Raw genomic sequence first — 26,220 nt, forward strand, 5'->3', positions numbered from 1 at the left:
GGGAACATCATCACTACGAGGCTCAGCCTCAGGTTTTTGGAAAACCTGTTTAAAGGAGGTAACTAAGGGGAGCCGGAGGGAGCAGGATCAACCCATGATAGAAAACAGGAAAGGGCACTGAAGTAACAATCTGCCTCCCAATGGAATGTGCACCTGCCCCTTGTTGGCCCCAACGACTGTCTTCCAAGGCTGAGCATGTTAAAGAGTACTGGGGTCTCAAAATGGGGTCTGCTTTACTCTAACATAGAAACGGAGTAGAAGTTTCTCTAAGAGGATCTTCCCTCCTTCTAATACATTTGGTTTCTACAGAAGTGAGAAAAGTCTGCAGTCCATACAGTGGCTGAACATTCCTTCTCCCCACCACACTCGTCTTCATCTTCTCCTTACACAATTTCTCTACATTCAGATCTGCTGCTCCCTACTTCCTGCTAAATCCTTTCCTCCTCAGCACAACTGATTTGGCAGCTCACTCTCCAGTCCGAGCTCCTGTAGGGGTGCCAGCCACGGAGACCTGCCTGTTTACCGTTTGCCAGCCCTGTCCTGCCTGGCTCCCATGTTGTGGGAATCTGCTGGGCCTCCTTAGGGGGGTCACACTGCCCACCACTTCCTTTCCCTCCATCCCACCCTAAGGCCAAGGGACATTCTCCTCCCTCCCTGGAGTCCTTCCTGTTTCCCAGGCCAGGTCCATCCAGGACACTCAACTGCCAGGGGTCAGAGTGCCACATTCCAGTGACTTCACACCACATGGGGAGGGCTCTGAATTCCTGCATGGGGGGTAGGGTGGGGGCAAGGAGGTGGGCTATGAGACTGGGAGAGAGAGGTTCAGCAGAGGCTGATTCTGCTCACCATGCCCTGTACTCCAACCCAAGGTCATGGGGTGGGGGTTAAAGGGTGGGAGAAGATAACAGGGGCCTCAAGAGTTCCCTCCAGAGTAGGCAATGGATGAAACACTCAACCTCTCTCTCTCTGGGTTAGGAAGGAGGATGAAGCCATAACTGCAGACAAGGTAGAAAGTTTAAAAATCAGAAGAGAATACCATGAACTTCTATGGGTCTCAGTTCCCTAATCTGTAAAACAAGGAGGCTGGCCTAGAGAAGCTCTCTTGAGAACTCTTGCAGCTCCATAATTTCCCTATTTCCTGGTATAGCAACAGTTCCTAACCTCAGCCGTTTTTTAAAGTCTGATATGTTTTCGGCTAACCATAGAATGCCACATTTACTCCGAAGGAAACCAAACTTCTTTACTCGCCCACAGCAGAATCCCCCTCTTGCAACAGTGGATTTCTTTGTCTCTCAGATCAGTATCTCCCTGCCTCTCACAAGGTCTTTCTTTTGATCTCTGGGTCTTTTGGAGTTTTAACTCTGTCGTCGCAGATCAAACCCATAGGCTCTGGCCTCTCTAGGACTTTGTGATTCCTGCTGGCCGGGCCAGGAGTTCATGAAATCAAGCTCCAGGTGTCTACCCATCAAGGTCACCCCCTGGAGTTAAGGGCCATGGCACAATGGCAGTTGACAATGCTGACTCCACCAGGACCCAAAGGGCACAGCTGGGAGCACTACGATGTGGTGCCCATTGCCGAGTCCCTTTGGAGTTCCATCCAGTGGTACCCCAAAGGGGCAGCAGGGGAGGAATGAGAAGTTTGAGCCCAAAAAGATCACTGTGTAAGCACGTGAATCGGCAGGCTTCAGCCTGGTCTCAGGATCTCCCTACTCTGTCCCAGGACAGTCACCATCATGGTCCTTTCAAGGAGGAGGGGGGAGCAGGAGCAATGTGGCTGGACAGGAGTCAGCGTGCTCACCAGCTGCTGCTGCGGGGACTGGAGAGAGGGGACAAGAGAAGAGGAGTCCCACCTAAGGCTGCCATTCATGGCTCAAAGTCAGCAGAAGCATTTGCCAGCTGGGTTCTGCCTCTGCATGATACTCCACGGAAAGAACACCCCTGAGTGGTCAAAACCCATCAGCTCTACTTCAACTAAACGCCTATCTTTTTTTTTTTTTTAAGACCAGCATTGCTGTTAATAAATCCTTATAAGTTTGGCAGTGAAGATTATTTCTGTGGGAAAGATGATAAAAATGATCCTACAAAAAGGCATTGTGATCTAGTTTCATCTCACTGTAAGCAACTGCTTTCATTGAAAATACAGAATCCCTGACCAATTACCTCTCCCTTTCTGTCAAGCTAGGATTCATCCCCTTTATTTATTAAGACCCAAACCCCAGAGTAGGGAATACACTTGGTATGTGGTGAATCATCTGGAACTAACTAGAATTTGGACTTCCCTCCCCCAACTACATATCACCCTTCGTAACAAAATGGTTCAGTGTTCTGTTCAGTAAAGGCTGCACATTACTGCTAACATGCTATTCTTTCTGTACCGTCAGCATACTGCACTGCTGTCAGCATTCAAAAAGTGCCTGGGTTTTGCACATGTGCAGAATGTGGAACTACAGCAGAAGTGATCAGCCCATAAAAAGGGTGCTCTATGAAGATCAGGTTTTAAATGAGCCATTTTATTTTGGGGCAAGAAAGATGAGAGAGAAGTGACAAGGAGGGAAAGCATCTGCATATTCTTCCACTATTTCTCTAAAACAATGAATTCTTCAAACCACTTGTAAAATAACCTTGCCACACAATAACCATACTGCGCTCATCTGCAATGAAACAAGCTTATATTTTTTAAGGTGGGGGTATCAGGGAGGATTTATTGGCTAAAAAGTTCTGGAATATACTGATACCTTAAAAAAAAAAAAAAAAGAGGAAAAACTATTAAAATGACTATAGACCACAGAGATGACATTTAAAAAGAAAGAGAAAGCTGTTTTGTTTGTATGAGTGTGTGTGTGTGTGTATTTAAATAAAGCTCTTCCAATTTCCCTATTACAGAAAGAGAAGAATTCTTATTATTATTGCAATTCTATTACATAAATAGGTTTGAATCAATATTTTTAGAATGAACAGAAGTACTTACAAAACACTGACAAAGGACTATGGGTTAATACCCCTGTCACTTTTGTGGATATGACCACTTAAAAAAAGTATGTATTTTCCAAATTCCAGGTCCTGGAATCAAAAACTCCTAATTCTCAACAGAATCCCTATATCAAGAGTCCCTATCAAGAGAACACAGGACATACACCATTCAGCTCTCGCCACATGAATATTACCAGCATAAACGTTTAAATTTCTTGACTTTAAAAATACGTGTTTTCTTTTTAAGTTTTAACTTAAAACAAAACAAAACAAAAAACGCTAACTTCTTTTAAGAGTTGCAATCTTCATTCTGAATAAGCCGAGACACCTCATCAAAGATGACTGGTCACAACCTTTCTCCCATCAGCTCTCATCTGGACCATCTGCGGCCATTTGCTCCTCATGGTCGATGAGTCAGCACTCTGAGGGCAGCCCTCCAACTCAACACTCCAACAGCAAGAAACGAACAATCATGTTAGATGACACCTGCCTCAGGGTCAAAATCACTTCATGAGTTTCTTCCACCTTGATCATGTGAAGAAAAATGTACCATTAATAATTCATTAATTTCACAAATTTTTCCTGAGTATCTGCTTTTTGCATGGCCCCATGAGAGGCACTGAGGGGCTATAAAGAAGCAAGCAAAGGAGAGGCTAGGCCTCCCTATAATTGTGCCTAAAACCCTCCTCCCAAATGCCTCTTTGTTGCTCAGATGTGGCCCTCTCTCTCTGGCTAAGCCAACTTGAAAGGTGAAATCACTGCCCTCCCCCCTACGTGGGATCAGACACCCAGGGGAGTGAATCTCCCTGGCAACGTGGAATATGACTCCCGGGGAGGAATGTAGATCTGGCATCGTGGGACGGAGAACATCTTCTTGACCAAAAGGGGGATGTGAAAGGAAATGAAATAAGCTTCAGTGGCAGAGAGATTCCAAAAGGAGCCGAGAGGTCACTCTGGTGGGCACTCTTATGCACAATACAGAGAACCCTTTTTAGGTTCTAAAGAATTGGGGTAGCTGGTGGTGGATACCTGAAACTATCGAACTGCAACCCAGAACCCATGAATCTTGAAGACAATTGTATAAAAATGTAGCTTATGAGGGGTGACAATGAGATTGGGAAAGCCATAAGGACCACACTCCACTCTGTCTAGTTTATGGATGGATGAGTAGAAAAATAGGGGAAGGAAACAAACAAACAAACAGACAAAGGTACCCAGTGTTCTTTTTTACTTCAATTGCTCTTTTTCACTTTAATTATTATTCTTGTTATTTTTGTGTGTGTGCTAATGAAGGTGTCAGGATTGATTTAGGTGATGAGTGTACAACTATGTAATGGTACTGTGAACAATCGAATGTACGATTTGTTTTGTATGACTGCGTGGTATGTGAATATATCTCAATAAAATGAAGATAAAAGAAAAAAAAAAGAAGCAAGCACAATGGGCTAGTCAATTAAAAAGCACTTTTTCCCAAAAATAAGTTAAAATGCAGAGTAAACTCATAAAGAAAGGGCAGCATCCTATTACCCTCACCAAATATGCTGGAGTTTGAAATGTTCCATTAACAACATTTACTGGAAATAAATCACTTGATTAAACTGTTTCACCCTTTTAAAACTACCTAGGGAGTTAGTAAATATTAATCAAAAATACTTCTGATAGACTGGGAGCAAATGTTTTCATGTCTCCAGTGCCCTAATTGCAACCCAGTATTACTTTTACTTTACAGTATGTGATGAAGAAATCACTTTCCCAGCCTTTGAATATTATATTTATTCAACAAAACATTTGATGAGCATCTAATATGCATAAAGCTTAGCATTCAATGCTGAGGTAAAGACTCGACAGCTACTTTCCTGTGTGCAAGCCACTATTCAAGTGCTTTACGTGAAGATGTCAGCATAATCTGTAATAACCTAAAGGAGGCAAATGCTATTATTATTCCCATTTTACAGATGGAAATCTGGCAAGTGGCGAGGCCAGACTATGAAGTGTCTGACTTCAGAGCGTGAACTCCCACTAGCGCATAACACTGTCTCTCAGTAATGAAATGTGGTTTCTCCTTAAAGAACTTATCATTAAGTTTTTCCTGAGGAGCTCGTTTCCTCTGGGCAGGTTTCTTTGAGACTGCATCCTTCACACCCCCTGGCGAATGAATGCACTGTGCATTAGTTGTGCAGGTGGGTGAAAAGCCCTAAGACTGGGTGAGCACAGTCTGGGGAACAACCAACAGGCTGAGGAGGCAGGGCCTGGGAATGGGGCCAGGGCACAGGTGAGGGCAGCCAGGGCTCCCCGATGAGGAGAGCTGAGGGCCCAGTTTCCTGGGTGACACCAGGGGTGCGGGCCTGGGCAAGGGATTTGGAACCGCACAGAGGAACCAGCAGCCACACTGTAAAGGGACGGGAGACAAGAGGGGGCTCAGAGGCCGCTGCCCTTGCCCCCTCTCGGAGGACGGGAGATAATGTGCCCAGATACACAGTCACCAACTCCCACATCCCAGAACTCCACCACCAAATGCTATATATGCTTAGTTATTTATATAGCAGTCTTTTCCCAAGAAGCTTGGTGTTTATTATTATAAAGAAAATAAATCAACTCTCACGGCAGGTCAGGAAGTTAGGTATTTGAGCACTAATTCCCTTTCTAGAAAGGGAAGAGAATCACGGCAGCTGGCACACTAGAGGAGCCTTCTGAGATACCCACTAAAGCAGATCCAGACACGAGGCTTTACCCCCTGGGAGAACCAACATGGAGAGGCAAAAAGTGGGAAGCAGCTGTAAACAAATCCATCCAGCTTTTATCCTGGCAAGAATCTTTGAGTCTGCAATCTCCCCTCAAACTCTATTTATGCCTTCTCCCAGTCTCATCTCCCTGTCTCATCTCCCCATGGCCAGAAACAAACCTAGCGCTCTCAAAAATGAGCCCTTCCTTCCCTTTCCTCCTCTGAGTTGGCTGAGCTCCATGGCTCCGTAAGCAAGGAAACACTGCCCAGCAATATTGTACTAACACTCACCTACTGTTTACACGTTCGCCTGAACACACAGCTTACGCCTTACCCACAGAGGCTTTAATATCCACCCGTAACAAGGAAGACACCAATGGATTTTGCCAAAAATTGATTTAAACATTTATAATCATATTGTTAAAAAGCTTTTGAAAAGAAAACATAAGCAGCACTGTTTGATAATAAAGATCAATTATTAAAGATTGACTGTATAGTATTGGGAACAATCTATTGATAATCATTTTTAAATAAAGTTATAGAAATTGGTCACATATGGTCACAGGCCATATGTTAGGCCCAAGCTTAGGAAAGCCCGAGACCTCCCCTTACCTTGACCCCCCTTTACAGATTCTTTCCCCAAAGGTGGTGAGCATCCCACACCTCTTTATCCTGGAGTTAAAGTATCAGCACACATATTTCTTGGGGGTGGGTGGGGGTGGGGAGTCAAATATTTGCTTATTGTTGCTGAATATAAAACCTATTAAACTTTGTGCTTTCATTAATTTTTAAAATATTACACAGTTGCTGACTTCGGTTAACAGTTTAACTAAATTTCCATAAATATCATGGTTACACTGCTACATTTGATGTGATTTCATGTTAGAGTTACCTTTTCAATACAAAGCTTGTTCCTTTATGTCAATGTGTTGAACAAAAATGTATGTGATAAATTCCAGTTGTGCACATGTATCACTTTACCATATGCTGTGGCTTAAAAAGTCTAAATGGGTGCTCCTACCAACTAACAGCCAGATAAAAGTCCAGTATTTTCTGGACTAAATATTGTGATTGGTGTAACTCATACATGAATTATAATTTTTAACATATTCACAATTCAGAAATAGTAACAATGTTAAAAAGGTAATCAACATTTCTATCTTCCTTTTGGTAAACCACAAAGCACTTAAAATTTATATAAAATATATTTGAGGCCTGGTGAGTTTAGATAGTGCATGTACAATTGCTTGAAATGAAATAATTCGATTTTTGTAAAATAAAGATTACAGAAATTAATCTGAAATATTACAACAAACACTACATATGTCTTCTGAATACGAAACTAGAATCTGAGTTGCAAAGACTATTTATTAATATTCCATCAGTCAATAATTCTTGTACTTTATGCAAGAAAAAAGACTTTTCCTGATAGAATTTCAATGAATTTAATCTTGACAGTGATCCAAGTTTTTTCCAAATTTCATGTGTGCCTTGCTAGATAACTGCTAGACCTCATGTTTTAATTTATAAAATGGTGAAACTGGAAAACTTTTAAATCCTCAGATAAAATCCTTGGTAATGCGAGCATATGGCACATGTATGCAAATCACAAAGGTTACAAATTCATCTTGAAGTTAGTAGCTAGTCCCTATTTAGGACTTAGTTAATTGTATGCATTTTTCATATTAAACAAACATTTGCAATCCAATAATGTGCTTCCAAAAAAAAAAAAAAGCAATAGAATCAAAATGTGTCTGCCCAGTGGGCTGGAAATTTGCACAAAGACTACAAATCGATATTTCACTTTATAGAGTGTCAATGCCCTTAGAGGCAACACAGTCCTGCTGGTAGCAGAGATAGGAGACAAAACAATCAAGAGCCACAGTCCTCATCCCTGGGGCCCCGGACAGACATGCACAGGTGGCCAGACCACACCTTTGGCCAGATTCTTAAAAGAGGGAGATGACACACTGATAGTCACCTACAGATTCACAGACACATTCCCAGTGCCATTCTGCCAGTCCACTGGCTCTCCTGAAAGGCTTCCCTGGGTCAACGGCCACTTCATTTCTGCAACACAGAGAGCCCCTCAGTTGCTTCCTTCCCCACAAACATGACTCTTTCTCTCCAAGTCAAAGGAGGGCTCAAGAAACTGATTTCCCAAGTAATTCTGAGAGTTTCTTTCCAGGCCTCAGCACAACCCAGCTATCTATACAACTGAAAATGGTACTTGCTGGTCACACTTCACACGCACTACTTCCAGGAGGTACATTTTTCAGTTACAAAGACTGTTTACCTTGGCTTACTCACCGGGCCACTCCCTCCTTCAAATGTGTTTCCCAGTTCTCTGCCTCCATTCATTTACTTCATTAAAGTCTGAGGATGAATGTGTTATTTAAGCAGCAAGAACAGTTCCGGGTCCTTCATCTATCACTCAACATTCACTAAGGAATCATGGATTTTCAGATATGTACACCCTGATTTTGGCAATATTCACCATCAAGTCAAATACTCCTGCCGAAAAAGTCTGACGGCAATGCTGAAAGGAGAGCATACCTGCCCCCAAGGTCAGGGAGCTGATTTTTAAACTTCCAACATTCATGAAACCATATAACAGTTAAAAATATGTTTTCAAAGAGTTATAAGGAAGCTTATCAGTGAATCCTCTAAATATTACCTTGCTTAGAATGTTCACTTTTCCTTGCCAACTAAAAATTATGGACCATAGCTCTAGAGGTGTAAGTTACCTAGCCATCCGTTCCAGCTTTCTTTCCTTCCCTTTCCCAAAACTTTTATAACAACCAGTGGCAATCAACAGAAAGCTCTAAACTGGGATACTGCGAAAGCCACCAACCACGACATCACAGCATCAGCAGGTACCATCAGGTGAGAAAAGAACATCCTAAATGTGGGAAAGCTGAAGGCTCATGCTGCAGCAGAGACCCCAACGAGATGTGCCCTAAGAAAGCAGGGCTCTCTGGGCACACTCATTAAAGTGATAAAAGGGCACAGAGGCCCTGAGCATATACCCATGATGATTTTGTATATGTGCCTATGATTTTAGGTATTTTATCTTGGCCAAACCTCTCTTCATTATCAGTTGAAAAGCTTAGTGCCAAAGGTTGGTAATTTGTGCTGTTGTAATCTTTAAGTGTCTAATACCTTATTCTGTCTGTTAATTTGTACACCACTTTAAGACCTGTAGAAAAACAAAGAATTCATGACTAGTGATAAAGGAAAAACAACTCCACATTGCCAAGTAACAACAAATAGGGGATCTTAGTCACTCGTCATCAAAAATTCCTATCTCTGAAATCATAGCATTTGGAATAAATCCAAATGGATTTTGCTTTCCTAAATTCCTTATATTGCATTCCTTTGGACTTCCTGTTCAAACCACTGTGAGGCATTCTTATTATTCACAGTCACACACTTCCATCCTGTGTTGCTGACCTAGAGTTTCCTTCCCCAAAGAATCTGTGCAGTTAAATTCCTTATGACATTCAGATTATCTCCTGAAGCTGTAAATATCTAGGGTTGTATCATTTACTACACGTAGCACTCACAGACTGGACGTTCAATAAATGTTTGATAAATTGAACTCCCTCCTGATTAGTCAACATACATATTTTGGATTTGCTGAGAATACATTAGTCTGCTTTATTATCAGGAAGTATTCATATGGTCCCAATGCAACAAATCCCCAGCAGTAAGGAGGTTACACAGCAGCCACCCAGGAAGAAGATTCTTACAAGTTGATGAACGGCTGGCGAAAGATGACACCTTTATGACTAACTGGCAAGAAGAAAAGTCCTCAAAGATAAAAATTATCTTTAAATATTTGCCAAAATAAATACAGCTGAAACTAATCCATCACGGAAAAAATTACAAAACATTCTAAGAATGATGGGGCAGGCGGCAGGCAGTTAACCAATTTGAGCTTCTTTCTGCGATGATACGCCTTCTCACTGGGAGTCTCTTTTAACAGGTAACGTGAAGCTGGTTTCGGCTTTCCACAATGCCAACCAAACAGATCAGATGGAAAAGTTCTGTATCCTATCTTGGACGACTTCGAGTCTAGATTTAGTCAACAAATGTTCACTGAGTTCTTCCTGCACGCCAAGCACCAGGATAACACACAATCCTGGCACTGACGTGGATCACAATGAGGCAGGAAGACAAGAAAAGTGAACTCTCGCAAAGCTGAAGGAGAAAGTGCTATTTGTGGATGCTGGAGGGAAAGGGGGTGGCATTAACTTTTCCCTGGGTAAGGCGGGCAGCTTCACAAAGGAAGCAGCACAAGGAGGCAGGGTCTGAAGGATGAGAACACATTTTGAAGGACATCAAGACATATTCGGGGAATCTAAAAGCTGACACCACACCCATTTTCCAATTGCTGGCCTTGTGCCCAAAGCGTTGGTTGCACTAGATTTTTAAACATATGTATTAAACATACTTTCTGAGTTCTCAGAGTCTTTGTCCTAGATAAACTTGAAATAAAGTTGGAAAGCCTAACACTTTAGGAACAAGACAGATCTTGAATCCAGGCGTCTACATTTTCATTGACCTGTGGACTTTAGTAATAACATGCAAATTACTAAGGTCTATGGGAAGTTAAATGCTTATAATACTAAGATTACCAAAAGAAGCAGAGTTGGAATTACTATGCATATGAAATCCTTCCCTTCCAAAAGGAAAAAAAGTTAACTGTTCCTTCTTTATTAGTAGTCCTCCTTTATGTTTTCACTTTTTGGCTCCTAATGCCTTCTACTTTTCCATTCTCAAAAGCAGTATCAAGGACATATGAGTCAAGGATATATGCTTACATATTCATACACAGTTTATAAAATATAATACATGGACTATTTTCATAGTCCATGTATTATATATAATTATATATATATAATTTCTATATATACATAATTATATATTTCTTTTGGACACGTTTTATCTTATTAAAGCATGTAAATACTTTATCTCCCTCAAGTTTTCCAGCCTCATTGGCAGAGAATCTTTTTTCTTTCCAAAGCACTAAGATAATGTCCTGAATAGGTAGACAATAAACTTGGTGAGGGTTCACCTTTTCCCAGCATAGTCTTTGAAAATAATTACATCTCTTTCCAACAAAAACATCTCTGGCTTCTTTTATTTTGCTTATTTCCCTACAGAAATTATTACCTTTCCTTTCTGCTATCATATCCAAAATCCCTACAGATGGTCAATAATTCTATTTAAATAATAACCTACTAAAAATTACCCTGCATTACTTTAGCAATAATAAAACTTTTGTTCCAATCATCAGAAATAAAATAGGTAATTTCCCTGAGCTCCATTTGCCCTGTTAGAGATATCCCAATTAGCCAGGGGTTTTAAAGCCAAAGCATTTTAATTAGACTTCTTTTTTCAAATGTAATAAAAACAATGCACAATCTTTATTTATTAAGAAGTCATTTTCAGTTTCCTGATCTACAAAGTAGATACTACACTTACTTGCTTCAAGCTGGGGAGTTGTTTTCAGCACGTCTGTAAAACAATGCAAAGTATTGTTTGTGTTATGCCCTCAGCAACTGAAACACACACACACACACACACACACACACACTCCACATCCAAACTACATCTTGAAAGAAGGAATTATCTTAGCTTCTGGTCTCTCAAAGACACTTCTGCAACTATACACATCCAGAGGGCCAGCTGCTGATACTACCGAACAATTTTACTGTCCAGGGCACATCTTTTTAGGCCAGCATGTCTACCACAACCTTGAAAAGATGTTTGTTTTATGCATTTTTATGACTTGCTAACTCATATTGTTCTACTCCAGGGCGTTTGACGAGTAGGTAATTCGCTCTCCCTCCAAATATGCCTACAGAACTCCAGCTTCGCCATCCCGTCAGCGCAGACACTGGAAGGGTTCCGCACAGAGGACTGGATGCTTGGTGCCAGCTTCTGTTCATCGCTGGGTTACCAACAGCTGGAGAGCTGTGCGCGACCACACCGGGGAGATGCAGAGGCCAAAGGCAAGGCTGCCGGAAACCGTGCCTTTCCGGGGGCTTTCAGGGCACCTGACTGATCTATGACCCACATCAAGTCACAGCAGGGATTCACCCGCACAGGAGCACCAAAGCTGTGGTGCAGACAGCACAGCAAGGGACCATTCCACCAATCCTCCAGCACAGACTGACCAAGCAAACACACACTGAGATCCCTGGCTGTTTCTGCCAGAGACAGGAGCTCCCACCCAGGCATTCAGACTCTCCTCTCTGCCCCACAGCTTAAAAGTCTGTATGCTAATGTATGCCAAGTGAGCAGGAAGGAACCCAAATAAAGACCTATTTAGCCAAAGAAGAGAAAAGGAGAACCTATCTTAGGCAAAAGCTCAGGTTAGTAAATTAACACTACTGATCTCTCAATGGCTATTTCAGACAGCCACTACTATGAGCTATCCAGAAATCTAGCCTGGAAGGGTGAGGATAAGATCCGGAACAGGATTTAACTTTTGATATCATCTTTAAAAAACCAAGGGAAAGAAAGAGCAAGCCACAGTACTCCACTAGAAGTGTTTTCTTTGAAACAATATAAAATGTTTACTTGGTTATCAGTTTACTTACAGCAGTTTTACAGATTTGAGCAAAAATCTCTTTTAGGGCAAAAAGCAAACTATTACAGGAAAACTAAAAATTAAATTAGTTCATATTACTAGTGGTTGGGAGCTTAGGTAATTGAATTGAAAGAGAATCGTGGAAGAGATCTACCTAATAACTAGCTGCTCAGTTTTCTCCTGTCATATACTCCCAAACGGAGTATTCAGCACTCAGCAGACTTATTAACAAATAAATGCCCAACTCGAATTAACTAGCACCTCATTCTGGAAGGCTGCTCTTGGCAAAAACATATTAAACCGAAGGCAAAGCAAGTTTACAGGTGGCGTAAGCTGGAGGCTGTGCTGAGCTGATTGTAATATTCTTTAGAGAAATATATAGTACATCAAGCCACAGGTCCACACCATCTAACTTTGCCCTGCCTCTGGACAAGAGGCAACAGAAGGGTGAAGTTTACAGACATCAAGAGACCACCTCCCCAGCTTCACAGCTCAGCTGTACTTGAAATATTCTTAGTGAAGATTTCCTGTCCCACAGGCATGCAGAGCTTCCTGTTCTCATGGCTCAGTGATGCTCAGAGGTAAGGCAGCTGATGTGGTGTGCAGCAAGTCCCTCTGCAGGGGCTACTCATTTATCCTCCCCATATTAGGCACCCAAGTGCCACGTTAAACCAGGGACAGCTCTCTCATGCACAATGACGGTTATGCCTCTTTAAATGGACTCTGTCCCTTAACAAAACTGCTTGCCCAGTGTCTGGTGGGAAACTCCCTGGCAAGTGAAAACAGCAGCAAAGGTAAAAGAATGCAGAGAATTTGGCTGCTGCCTGCAGTATTAGGGAGAACAGCAATTACTCAACTCTCTCCTAGTGTCAGAGACAGAAACAAGGATGTGAATTTGGGCAAGTTTTGGCCTGTCTTTGCTCAAGCTTCTCCTTATGCAGTATCTGTCACCCACCCACCTCACAGCCACAAAAGTTAATGAAGCAAATGAGAAAACGGAGAAAGTGCGAGGGCAGTCGGCCAGCACAGACATAAAAGAGAGGCGTAGGTTCTACCTTGAATCCAGGCTAGGCCACAGTTAATAGGGCTCGAAGATTGCAGGTGTTTACAAGATGCCACTAACATTCCAATAAGTATGTTTTGCTGTCTGTCACTTCACAACACACGTAACTATGGAAGAACTCTTGATCTCTTCCTTTAAGGCCTTCCGTCTACAGCACTTGGCAGAGTCATGGAGACACGACCACTTTTTCTTTCCTTGGCTCAGCAAACACAAGGTAATATTTGACTCTTGCCCAACACTTCTAGGTCATAAAAACATAGTCTTATGACCAGGAGAACTGTAAGCTATCATCTGTTTCAGTTCCCCCGCCTTTAGGTAGGTGACTACGTAATTCCCTTTTGACAAATTGAGGTAAGTGAAGCCGAGGGAAACTGAGGGTGTTTTACTGAAGTCACTGAGCTATTATGGAGTGGGGGATCCAGAAGCCATAGCTATTTTTTTTCTCTTCTATCATGCAATTTTCATGGACAAGAAGAATATTCTGATACTTACCTTTCTGAGCAGCCTTGAATCCTTTCTGAAACAAGCTACTTTGACTAAAATATGGAACTTTATCTGACCTTCCATTTTTATGTCATAGAGAATTGTAATAAAAGTTCCCTAAAAATTGCCTGGAATATAAGAACACAGTGGTTCTAAAAAGCACAGAGCATACCCATTCTTTCTCATCCATTTAAAAATCCTTCTATTTTGGCTTTCAGAGAGAAAGCCATCTAAAATCCCTCCCTTTCTCCTCACGCAGAATAGAATGTAAATGCCCATACTCTTAGAAAACACAGCTCCCGACTACAGAAAGTGAGGAAAGATGAACAGTGAGGAAAGGGGAAAGCAATGTGAAGGTTTTCAAGGTCTGTGGTTGACAAGATAATGGAATGCTCTGCCTCTGCAGAAGTATAAACACACATTCCGATGGGACTGGGCCCATCCATCCTGTATGTGAGGTTCCTCGCAAATTAGAAGGATCTAAGTGGTCCAACCAATTCTCCATGAAGTCTGGTGCAGGTCAAACTTCTTCCGGGTAGCTTTGCCTTATTTTGGAAGATCTTTTGGAGTCTTAAAAAGCTGTGTCACAGTTCTCCAAAATTGAGATTTACTTTTGTTTTATCACAGCTGTGAAACGTTTTGCTTGTGGCCTTTGTATACGAAGCTAAATAAGTTACCTCTTGTAGACTGGAACACTACAGGCTCGGGTTTCATTCTGCCTTGCCAGAAATTCCTTTCTGTTTTGAACCTGAGATGTTTGTTTATGGTTTTTGTTTTGAAATGCTAAATAAGACAGGCACAATCTCTAGTTACAGCCTATTTCTTTTTTCTTTCTCACCTTGCCATAGCCAGAGTAGCTGTTTGCTAAAGACTTTGCTAAAATTTCACAAGAGTAGATTATTCAAATTCTCTTCTCAAGAACTCGAAATGTAAAATGACAATACCCCAAAATACAAATAACACTTAATTTTCTTTCTTAAATGTCCGTAGCACAAACGTTCCAGGACATTTCAAATTGGGGTGTTATTTTTGGATTTGACTGACATGTACTTAAAAGAAATCCTCAAATTTTTATTAAACATTTTTTCTAATTTTGCTTGTGGGTTACAAGTTTGAATACAAGCACTCTTGATAAAACACATAAGCTCTACAATGACAGGTACCAAAAGAGTTTCTGGGGGAAAATTCAATTCCTCCTGTGTAATAAGGTTTGGTTGTCAAGATAAAGAAGGAAAAAGTTGTAAACTACTGAGGCCAAGGATTGTGTCTTCATCAAGTTCTTTCTCCTTGTTCCACAACAGCCAATACAAAGCATTTGCCTTGGGAGTGCTCAACCAATATTTCCCAGATAAAAATGATACTTATTTCCAGGCATGAAGGAAGAGTCTCAGTTAAGAATTTCTGATCTGCTCTCCTAAAACAGGACCACACCTATACTAGGTTCTAAAGAGACAAGAACGTCAAATATCTTAATGCTAGGCATTCCTTTCTAGCCTTCCACTGCAGCACAAAGACTCTCCAGAATAACCACAAATCAAATCTTCTGTAAACCTGTAGTATTAGTCCACGTGAAAGACAGATGGAACACAGGGGCTCAAGAAAAGCAAAGCAGGAGTACCCGGCCCTCACATCAGCTCATGCTCAGTCCCAAGGCTGCCCTGATCTGGGAACCCAGCCAGACCTGCTGCAGCTTCTTCGGTGACGTCAGCAACTCCAGGCTCGTGGTGGAGATACTGCTGGTGTCTCCAGGGTCTCAGGTGGTGTCCAGAAATGCACAAAAAAGTTTTGACAACAAAATGAAATTTAATTCACTTTCATGAAACTACGTGCCACCAATATTAAAAGTTGTCACTTTTTAAAAAATATGAATTTGAAATAGCACTCTGGAAGTGAGGCTTGGAAATACAAAAATCAAGTAAATATTCACATTCTGCTGAAACTCCAAAGGGGCTGGGAATTACAGCCATAGTGGATCAAACCAACAAGTGTTTTCTTGGTCCAGAGAGCCTGGACTCACAGCCTCTGTTCTCAGTACTTCACAGTCCTTTTCTCTTCAACGTATGTCTGGGACCAGAATTCCCTCTCTGAATCCCCTATTAAAGACTCTGTGTTTGGTTAAGTGTGGAGGAAGTGAGAGAGTGTACACAAAATAGGTTTTGAAAACTTACATGTAGAGAAAGATCAAGAAGAAAATAAGGGAGGAAAACAGAATGGAAATTAAGAGTTAATATTAATTCTCTTTCTTAAGTCTATTTGGTACTATGAACTATATTAGGCATATATATACACATATTTACATATATATACACATATGTACACACATACCTATACACACATACACACGTAATCTAATATTTATATACATATAAAATCTCTAATCCTCATATTATTTACTTGTTAGAAAGCTATTAATGTTCCAATTTCACATATGAGGAAACTGAGACCCAGAAAAAATAACCAAGCTGGTCTCACAGTTAAAAAAAATAACAGAACTGAGATCTGAACTAGGTTTGTCTAGCCGCAGAGCCTACTTTCTTTGTCCTAAAACATCCTGCAGTAGAGGAGCAGGAAGGAGGAGGGAGGAGGCAACCCTCAGGTCTTGCTTGCTGCTGCATCCTCCAGTAAATCCTTCCAGTAGACAGTTTGAAGTAGGGCTCCTCTTGGGTGCTCTTGAGATGTTCAGCACTTCCCATCACAGGATTGAACAGCTATAAGTAACTGTCTTGGGCCATAGCAGATGGTCTCAATTTTACTACCTACCACTCAACCGTGGCCTTTGAGAAAGCAGAGACTCTCTCTTATTTACTTTGGTTGAAAAATATGATTGTAACAGTCCAGCTAACATTCATGAGATATGATTACATGCCACACTCTGTGCTACCTGCTTTACATGTACTAGCCTCCTGCTACTTTAAGTGTGGTCCTAGGACCAGCAGCATCAACATCATCTGGTGATTTCTTAGAAATCCAGACTCTCTGGCACCACCTGGGACCTACTGAATCAGCGCCTGCATTTTTTAACAAGATCCCCAGGTGATCTGCATGCACATTAAAATTTCAAAAGTACAGTTTTATCTCATTTAATGTTTGCAGAAAACCTAGGAGGTAACTATTACTAATATTCCCTTTTTACAGATAGGGAAACCGAGGCTTGAAGAGATTAGGAGTTATCACTGCTACATAGCACAGAGACCAGACTCGTAGCAGATGCTCAATAAATATCTGTGGGTGAAAAGATGGCAGGGGAAGTAAGCAGAGCTAAAAAGAGGGTGGAGGAATGGACTGGTTGAATGTCTGACCTCTGGTTTTGCCCAATTTCTACCAACTGCAGTGGGAGTTACTCTCCCCGTGGAGTGAGCTGCAGTATAAAATGTTTCCTTAGCTCAAGCCAGTTCGGACCAGCTCAAGGCCAAATCCAATGATGACTGCCAGTGTGAACACTTTAGGAGCTAGGAGCAAAATCATCTTCCAGAAATAATGTGAAGGAAAACATGTATTACTGGTTATAGTGAATTTAGGTCCCCATAAGATGAGGTACTCCCTCCACTCCAAATATTAGTGGGCAGGAATCTGGTTAAATTTAGGATTCCTGTGTCTTCATGCAAAATATTCAGATTCCTCCCTCTTTACTTTTACCCTAAATACACAAGTTTTGTAGAAATTATTTAGACAAAGCATAACAAATAGGCAGTAGGAAGACAGGTAGTGATTAGCTTCAGAGGCCTTAAAAAAGTTTAACTCCAATGTAATTAGAATAATGCAATTCTTCCCTAAGAGCCCAATCTCAACTCCTGATGAACAATTACTCAGGTAGATGAAGATTTAACAAAACAAGAGAACGAACCAGTATCAGATTGTTTCACTTTTACTGGTCTGTAGCTTTATTGCTGTTAAGCATTTACCACATGCCAGTCACTCTTCGCTAAGTGCTACACACAGATCATGCACTGAGTCCTTACAGCAACCCTATTAACTCCACTATACAGATGAGAAAACCAAGACATACAGAAGCAGAGTGCAGATTAGACCCAAGAAACCATGTTCCTAACCATTAATTATACTCTTACCGATGTACAAGTATTTCACATGGGGAAGAAGGCGAGTAAGAAATTGAGATCTCTTCATTTTGCAACTTTAAAGGAAAATGGGATCTTCCTTGAAATTTTTTTTTTCACATGGACACAAAATGAACACTTAACGGCTCAATGTTTACCCTGAGGGCATTCTTACATTTAGGTATGTTCACCCACTCCTGCCCATAAGACCAAGCGGGCTTGTCTGAGCACAGAGATTTTCAACGGTTTGAACAAACTAACTGGCCAGGACCAGCGGCAGAGGATGGGGTGAAGTCCAGAGAAGCTGATAAAGGGACACCTAGTCCACTGCCCACGCCCGTCTGCAAAGGGAACAAGCTAGAACAAAGAGAATCTCACTCAAAAGGAAACCTGTCATTCTGAACCACAACTATTAAAGTGTTAAGAATGCAAGCTCATTCTTGGATGCTGGGAAACACCCTGATATGTACTGCAGAGGCTCCAAGAATGGGTAGGGTCCCCTCCTCCACAAAAAAAAAAAAAAAAAAAAAAAAAAATCCTACTCATACTTTTAAACCTACCTCAAATTCTAGCTTTGCCACCAGAGTCTGACAGCTCAACTAGATCCTTTGACTCCTGGAACAAATTTTATCCATGTATTTCACTTGCCAATTAATCATAAGTTTGTGAAATCACTTTACTCTCCTCTTGAACTTATATTGTAAATTAGATTTTTTAACTCTCCTGCTGCCTCATCACCTTATCTTGAATGAAAGTACAAAGGGAGTAGGGAATGCCTCTGAGAGATTCCCAAACTCCCCAGCTGCACCACCCACCTCCAGCAAAAGGTCTTGTACAGAACAGAACATCAGTGAATGTGTAAGTGAATTCTACGCAGACAAGTCAGATTTTTTAAACTACAGCTTTGATGAGAATTCGACTTCTGAGAAGGAAGGCTTTCAGCTGTTATTCATGAGAGTTTGGTGGTCTGCTGCTTCTTCCTCAAATAATTAACTGAGTTTTACTGAGGTATCTCCAAAATCCGCTTCAGCAAACATATTTACCTTCTACTCATTCTATAACCTCTAATTCCATCATCTTACATGCTAAAACAGCACTGTCATCTCCCATGCTAGCACCACAACCCGAGAGATGTTAAACACACCCACATTTTTCAGGAATTTCACAATTAATGCTTGGAATGTGTTTTGGATTATTCTTCAAAGGATGATACAGTTGCCCTAAGATGAATTCAATATTTTCCCTTCTCCCATTCGTCATTCTTTCTTCCTCCCACTCAATTATCTTTTTAGAGTAAGCTGCATTTTATCTATTTCCCCTTAACTTCACAGTACAGCTACCCTACACACCCAATTTGTTAACTCATTCATCCTGACCATCACATCTTAATCAAACAACACAAAACATGTAAGCCTGCACCAAATCACTAAATCCTTCCCACCCCTGGATATAATGTCCATAGTTTCAGGGTTGTACACACAGTTTTCGTCATAAATTAACTTGACTGCTCATGCCTGTGCTGCCAACAAATGGTTTATAGATTCTCCAGGTCGCTGCTAAATGTGTGTTAATAGCAGCAAGTGTTTCCAGACTTGCTATTTTTCCCCTTCTGATAACATGCAATTCATTTGCTTTTTGCCAAGTGTTTTATGTGACTGGACTGCTCAATAACAGTGAGGATTCTGTAAGCTGGATAGTCAAAGTGAAGGTCACTGCATCCTATCATTTGTAGATGTGCAGTGAACAGTCTTCCCATGTTCTGTCAATATTTACTTCTCGGAGGAACCAATTATTTCCTTGTTTATTACATTTGTTTCTCTTCCATACCCTATTAATGTAATTTTATAGGCCCTCTGCTAGCTTCTCTCTCTGGCATCTAAGAACTAGCTACACCTAATGACTTCTGAGATTAATATGAAACACATTACTCAAAAATGTAGTCTGGACCTTGTGGATCACACCCCCTTTATCTAGTGTATGGATGAGTGGAGGAATGGGGATAAAAACTAAAGGACAAATGGGGTGGGATGGGGGTTGATTTGGGAGTTTTTTTTTCACTTTTATTTTTTATTCTTGTTCTGGTTCTTTCTGATGTAAGGAAAATGTTCAGAGATAGACTGTGGTGATGAACGCATAACTATGTTATCATACTGTGGACAGTGGATTGTGTATCATGGATGATTGTATGGTGTGTGAATGTATTTCAATAAAACTGAATTAAAAAAAAAAATGTAGTCTGGAGATCTGAAGTTTTAACTGCTCTAACTCCAGTACATGAGTATTAACTTGGCCCTTCACCTCCCCCATTTAATTAGTAAAAATTAAAATCCATGGTCTCCAAGTAGTGTTATGGAGCGATAAGAGCAGTTTCCACATGGCTTGGGTGCAACCAAACATTTTAGTGGATTATCTGGCCTCCCTGTACTCTGCTGTTTGCGGTCTCATTCAGATCCCTCCCATTTTCTTCCAAGGAGCCATCATCTCCACTGTCTTCCAGTGACTGGTAAAGAAATCATAACCTTCTAATAGCAACAGTTTCTGAAAAAACATTCTATTTTTGATGTAAAGACCCACTCACATATACTTAGTTCTCCTATGCACTGTGCCATGAAAAGTGGGTGGAAGGACAAGTTTCAATACCTGGGGGAAACAGAAGGTGGACTGTATTCTGAAAAACACCTGCAGTGGCAAAAAAAAAAAATGGAAAATTAAGTTCCATAAAGATAAAGCCACAAAGTTAAACATCCCCTGGGGGGGACCTGGAACTGCCTAGATCTAATGCAACAAAATTTCAGAGCAGAGCTACTCAATAGTGTCCACTTGGTTCCAAATCACTGTCTTCACTGTCAGACTCAAGCCATTATATGCCCTTTTATTTACTGAGAGAGTAAATGGTTATGCCCCACCTCCGCCCCACCCACTAGAGAAACATGATGTACTCTTTTCCATAGAGGAGAAAAATGGACCTCATACCCATATCTTGAGATATAATTCTCTACTGTCCAATCAAAACATTCCTCCTAGAAAATCCCACTTCAGCAGTACTTCCAAATCTTTTTGACACCCTAAAGGTCTCCCAACTAGTCTTCTTCCTCAGGAGTTCAGAATCCTATCTTGTTTCTCTGGCTTCCAGCGATTTCCCTCGAGGCAGTCAGCCTGCCAAAACACAGCCTGGCTGGGATGCCACTTAGAGCAACAGGAAGGCTCACCAGGCAAATGGAAACGGGAAAGGGACTTGTGCTCTCCCAGAGGCCAAAAAACACTTTTCAGACTGTGAGAACAGAAAAAACATTTGGTATCTGGCTCTGCACTCATTTTTTTTTTTAATGTATTTAACAACAGCAAATGAATAATTAAATCAGGGTTTACTTAATAACAATGTAAACTATTCTGAAAAGAAACATTCACAGGCCACAACTCATCACATTGTTTGATCTTTCAGAACATACTTTTTCTTCAATGTTCTTCCTAGGACACGGAGAGGACTGTTCATCTATTTATTAAACGAACATTTGCTGAGAGCCTACTATGTACCAGTGTGCCTTAAAAAGCATAAGGCAGTGAACCACAAGGTGGACCTACTATGTGCCAGCATGCCTTAAAAAACATAAGGCAGTGAGCCACAAGGTAGAAGGGGTCCGTTCCTGCCCCTAATTCTAATTCACTTTGTGAACCAAAGTTGAAAACAGTTTTCTTTTCCACAAAGCTAGTATGAGTAGCACAAATAAAAACTACTGCAAGTTGGCAAACAGAGCAATATAATCTATATTCAAATTATTTCAGGGAAAGCAGGTAGATTAGTCATGATAATGTTTCTATATCACGCAATACGTTTTCTCATTGTAGCCAATTAAGTAAGTTTTCAAGAGTTTTCATTAACAGATACAGCCAGTAGGGGTCATTTTAGTGCAAAAATTGCAGCAAAAGAGACTCCCACATGAATAAAATATATCAATTCCTATTCATATGAATTACGATAATCATGCTTCAGCACGTGAATTTCTGAACAAAAGTGGAAACTGAGGGAAACACTGGCCATTGAGAAATTTCTTGCAACGTAGAAGAAAAATGAGAAAAAAGCAGCAACTTTTTGATATTTTAAGGGCACGTAAATACTCCTCTAATTCTTAAAAAGAAGAACTAAAGGAAAAAAGTTATCCATTTTTATCCTTTTTTTTCATAAACCATAAAACAAGGTGAAAATACTGGAAATTTTAGACACATGACTGAAAATATCTAATTCCAACCATCATTTCATGCCAGGTAATACTGTCTTCCTGACTCCAGTTTCATGACATCAAAACACAATTTAATGCTGTTTTTAGAATCCTTAAAAAAAAAAAAAAAAAATGCCCTAAGCATGCAATTTTGGTAGCCAAAAACAGTCCTGCTAAATGAAAAGTGTTGCTTGAGAATACTAATTGAGATATAATCATGTCAACAAATGCTTCCAAGCATTTTCAAGGCCAATACCGAGTGCACAGGGTGTTACCAGAAGAAAGGAAGCTATGAGGGATCGCATCATTTCAGAGGAATGAAAGGCTCACCAACTGCCAAAATAACTCCATACTGTGACACGGAAAATGTTGCCAAAACACTTGATTACAGTACATGTTCCCTGAGCCGCACATTTCCTTCACCAGAAACATGTTCAAGAAGGAACAAAACAAAGGTTAGAATCAGAACTTCCAAAAGTCCTTCTCAGAACACAGCAATTTCAATGGCATTTAACCTTTTTTTCATGTTGTTTGATCATTTTATATTCAAGGGAGGCTGGATTAAGTAAATTACACACTTCAAGGAGCAGAGTTCAAAAATGTACCTTTTAGTCTAAGCCATTCAGAGTTCCCAAAGTCAAATATATACAATTGTGTCAAAAATTATTCTGATAGGCAATTTTCCTGATGTGAGAAATAAAGACATGCTATAAAATGGGACTTAAGGCCAGATGAGACACTTTCGTACTTCAGGCAAATGAACTCTTCTGAACCCAATGTCCTAAGGGTGCAGCAGTGCACCCTTAGAAGGAAAGGATCTTCCCATCTAAGAGTTCCCTTCACTCCTTACTGCCCACTAGCTTCCAAACCAGGAAGGCCTCCTGGATTTTTCAGAACTGTCCAAACTCATGAAGCTGCAGGTATAACAGATTAAGATGTGTGTGTTTAAAGAGAATCACATAATTGAAACCTTTTTATAGATCCATTTTTATCCTTAAGGTTTCCATCCCCTTTTTCAGTATCCCAGCACAATAAACACATACACGCAAAGTACACACATAAGAATGCTTCGGAATAAACCCTTCCCTGGTCTCCTAGGTGCTGGAGTGAGCAGGGAGGAAGGGACGTGGGGCGGAGGGCGTCTGGCCCTTTCTCACCGTTCACCCAGAAGTAGGGAGGCTGCGCTCTGCTCCCGCAGCAGGATGCCCCGGAACCGCATCATCACCCCAGCGTCAGCCAAAGTAGGGATCCCACCTTGACCGCTGCTCACCGAGTCCTGCCCAATAGCCAAATAAAAAGAACTCACTGCCTCTCTAGACGCCAAACCAGGCACCCCGAGGCCAAGACAGACGTGCAGGAATTATGGCCGACATCCACCAACGCTGGTTCTCCCAACCGGAGCTGTTACATTAATTTCATCTCCTCCCTGGGTCAGTTCTCGACACTACCGCACACAATGCGCAGTGGAGAAACCAGCAGAATCATCTCCGCTGTCAAACAAACAAAAAGAAGGAACCGGCAACACGATTGGAAACACGCGGATATCTAACCTTAAAAAGCAGCCACTAATGATCAGCAACAACTTTTCAGTCCTCGGTGCATTTCTTCCCCCACCCCTCTTTCTTTCAGGAGAGAAAGCCTTTGACCGTTTTCAATAGGCAAATAAATGAGTAACCAACGTATGCAACTTCCCTGGGCTGACATATTCCGGACCTGAAACTGATTTACATGCCAAGGAGGAGGAAGGGGGTGAAGAAAGAGCACAAGGAAAAAAAAAATAAGAGTCATACAGGGAGTGTGAGCTGGAGACACGTCTCCTCCGCCAACAGAAAATGGACTTTCGCGGACGGTGTGCAGCACACGGTTCCACTATGCGCTAGAGCGGGAGGGCAGCAGGGACCCGACTCCCCCAGAGGCCCGCGGCCGCTTCCGCAGTGCCCCCCGCCCGTGGCGCCCCCACCGCGGGCCGCACGGCCGAGCCACCCAGCCAAAGCCGGAATGGCCCCAAGCGTGCGTGTCTGAGCGGGGCCGGGGGTAGGACCCCCACCACCACTCGCCCGCCCCCACCGAGGAAATCCAACCTCGCCCACGACTGGCGAAGCATCAGGGGAGCAGCGAGCGGGAACGGAGGGACGCGGGGGGCTGTCTCCCGGGGGCGGCGGCTGCCCCTCCTCCCGCGGAGCCCCCTCTCCTCGGAAAGTCTCGGCCAAACTTTGTTCGGCGCAACCAGCGCCGAGCGGGCGGCGCGGGCCAGGTGGGAGGGGGCCCGAGGCGGGCGGCCGTACCTTCGCAGACGCCCACTTCGTACTCGGAGATGGAGTCGCCATTGAGCGGGGGGCGGATGACACAACGGAGCCCCCGGTCGCAGGCTCCGTGGAGCCCGTAGGCGCCGCCGCAGCTCTCGTTCCTCTGGCGGGCGCACATGTAGCAGCAGCCGCAGACGCCCTGCACGATGCTCCCCGGGCAGCTCCTCGGCTCCTCGCACTTGGACTCGTCGCAGGGCAGGCAGACCAGCGCGCGGGTGCCGGAGCGCGCCAGCAGCAGCAGCAGCCCCAGCAGCGAGACCAGGAGGTGCCCGCAGCCGGCCAGCCCCCTACCCCCCGCCACCAAGTACATCCTCCTGCGCCGCCGCCGCCTCCTCGCAGCCGGGCCGGGAGCGGGGCGGGCGCCCTCCCCTACGCGGGGCACACGCGCCGCTGCCGCACCCGCAGCCCGCGGTCCTCGCCGCCCCCCTCTGGGCCCCCGGGGCGCGCCTCCCCTTGCGGGGCGAGGCCCCCGCCCCCCCTGCGGGCCGCGCCGACCCCGAGCCCACTAGCGTTGGCGCCAGAGGCAGCGGTGACTTCCCCTCCTCCTCCTCTCGGGAGGGAGGGGGAAAAAAAGAAAAAAAGTTTCCTCCCGGCAGCTCCGGTTCAACCCAAACTTCTGGCGGCGGCGGCGGCGGCGCTCGGCTCTAGACCCGGCTGGCGGCACCTCCTCTCTCTCTCTCTCTCCTCCTCCTGGTCGGCTGGCCCCCTCGGCGGTAGCCGCGGCGCAGCCCTCGGGCCGGTCCCCGCCTCCCGAGCCGCCGAGTAGGCGCGGTGGCGCAGCAGAAGGTCCGCGGCGTCCGCTCCGCGCGCCCCGCTCGCCTCACTCCTGCGCGGCTCCTCCGGGCGCTTGTTTATGGCTCGAGCCTCCGCCACTCGGGCTGCGCCCTCCCCCATCCTACCTCATCCCCCAGACCTCGCCCCCCTCCCCCCGCGCCGCGCGCCGCTCATTGGCTGCCCCCCACCCCTCCCGGCCCGGCCAGCCCCCTCCCCGTCCCTCCCCCCCACCGGCGGCCGGGCCCTCCCTCCCTCCCTCACACGCCTCCTCCTCCTTCCCCCCTCCTCTTCCCCGAGCCGGGCGCACCGAGGTGGCCGCGCGGCCCGGCCGCCACGCGCCTCTCCCGCCCGGGCACGGCCAGCGGGCTGCGGCTGGGGGTCGGGGGTCGGGGCTCCGGGCTCCGGGCTCGGGCGGACCCAGCGAGCAGCGAGAGTCACGGCGGCCTGAGCACCCGCTGACACTGAGGCCAGCGCGACCGGCCTGGGAGCCCCGAGGGCGAGACCGCTGCACCCCCGGGGGCAGTTTTGTGTTCGGAGAGTGGGGGAGACCCCCGGAAGCTTGAGATCCGAGGGCGTTGCTGTGGCTTCGGCTGGGGCACCCGCCGGATCTAACCCCGAGAAAGGGAAGCAACTGCCTGGAACCTCCGCAAACTGGATGCGAATCCATCTTCCACTCGAGCTGGGAATAGACTTTGTAAAAGATATTATGTAATGGAGTCTCGGAAAGCTCGAGACGTCTCCAGCGAAGCTGCTGGTGAATTAATTAAGTGCTTTAAACCGTCTAGGTAAATATTCGGGGGGGGGGGGGCGGGGTGCTATTGGTGGCTCCTGTAGCTTGAGTTGGATTTTAACAGTCCACATCCTGTATTGCTGAATGTTTTGTCGCTCTGCTGTCTGTGCCTAGGTTCTATAATATGGGAGGGGGTGACTGAAAAGTAACAACTGAATTTTTCTCCCTTGAGTAAGGTCGAATACTGGATTACTGCACGTCTTGACATGATGCTAGACCCGTATATCTCATGCATCATT

The 26,220-nt window shown here is 43.7% G+C and overlaps 1 protein-coding gene across 5 annotated transcripts in view; it reads right to left on the reverse strand.

The window, feature by feature from the left end:
* The window catches only part of CRIM1 (cysteine rich transmembrane BMP regulator 1), a 222,569-nt gene extending 197,715 nt beyond the window's left edge, over window positions 1-24,854 (reverse strand). Inside the window, exon 1 of one of the 5 annotated variants that reach the window (XM_037807087.1) lies at window positions 24,397-24,854. In XM_037807087.1, coding sequence (XP_037663015.1) covers window positions 24,397-24,727 — 331 coding nt within the window. In that variant the 5' untranslated portion in view covers window positions 24,728-24,854. The other 4 variants (XM_037807086.1, XM_037807085.1, XM_037807089.1 and 1 more) reach the window with 4 other exon arrangements.
* Between the last annotated feature and the right edge of the window lie 1,366 nt (window positions 24,855-26,220).

Source organism: Choloepus didactylus, chromosome 17, assembly GCF_015220235.1.
Source record: "Choloepus didactylus isolate mChoDid1 chromosome 17, mChoDid1.pri, whole genome shotgun sequence".
Lineage (NCBI taxonomy): Eukaryota > Metazoa > Chordata > Mammalia > Pilosa > Megalonychidae > Choloepus > Choloepus didactylus.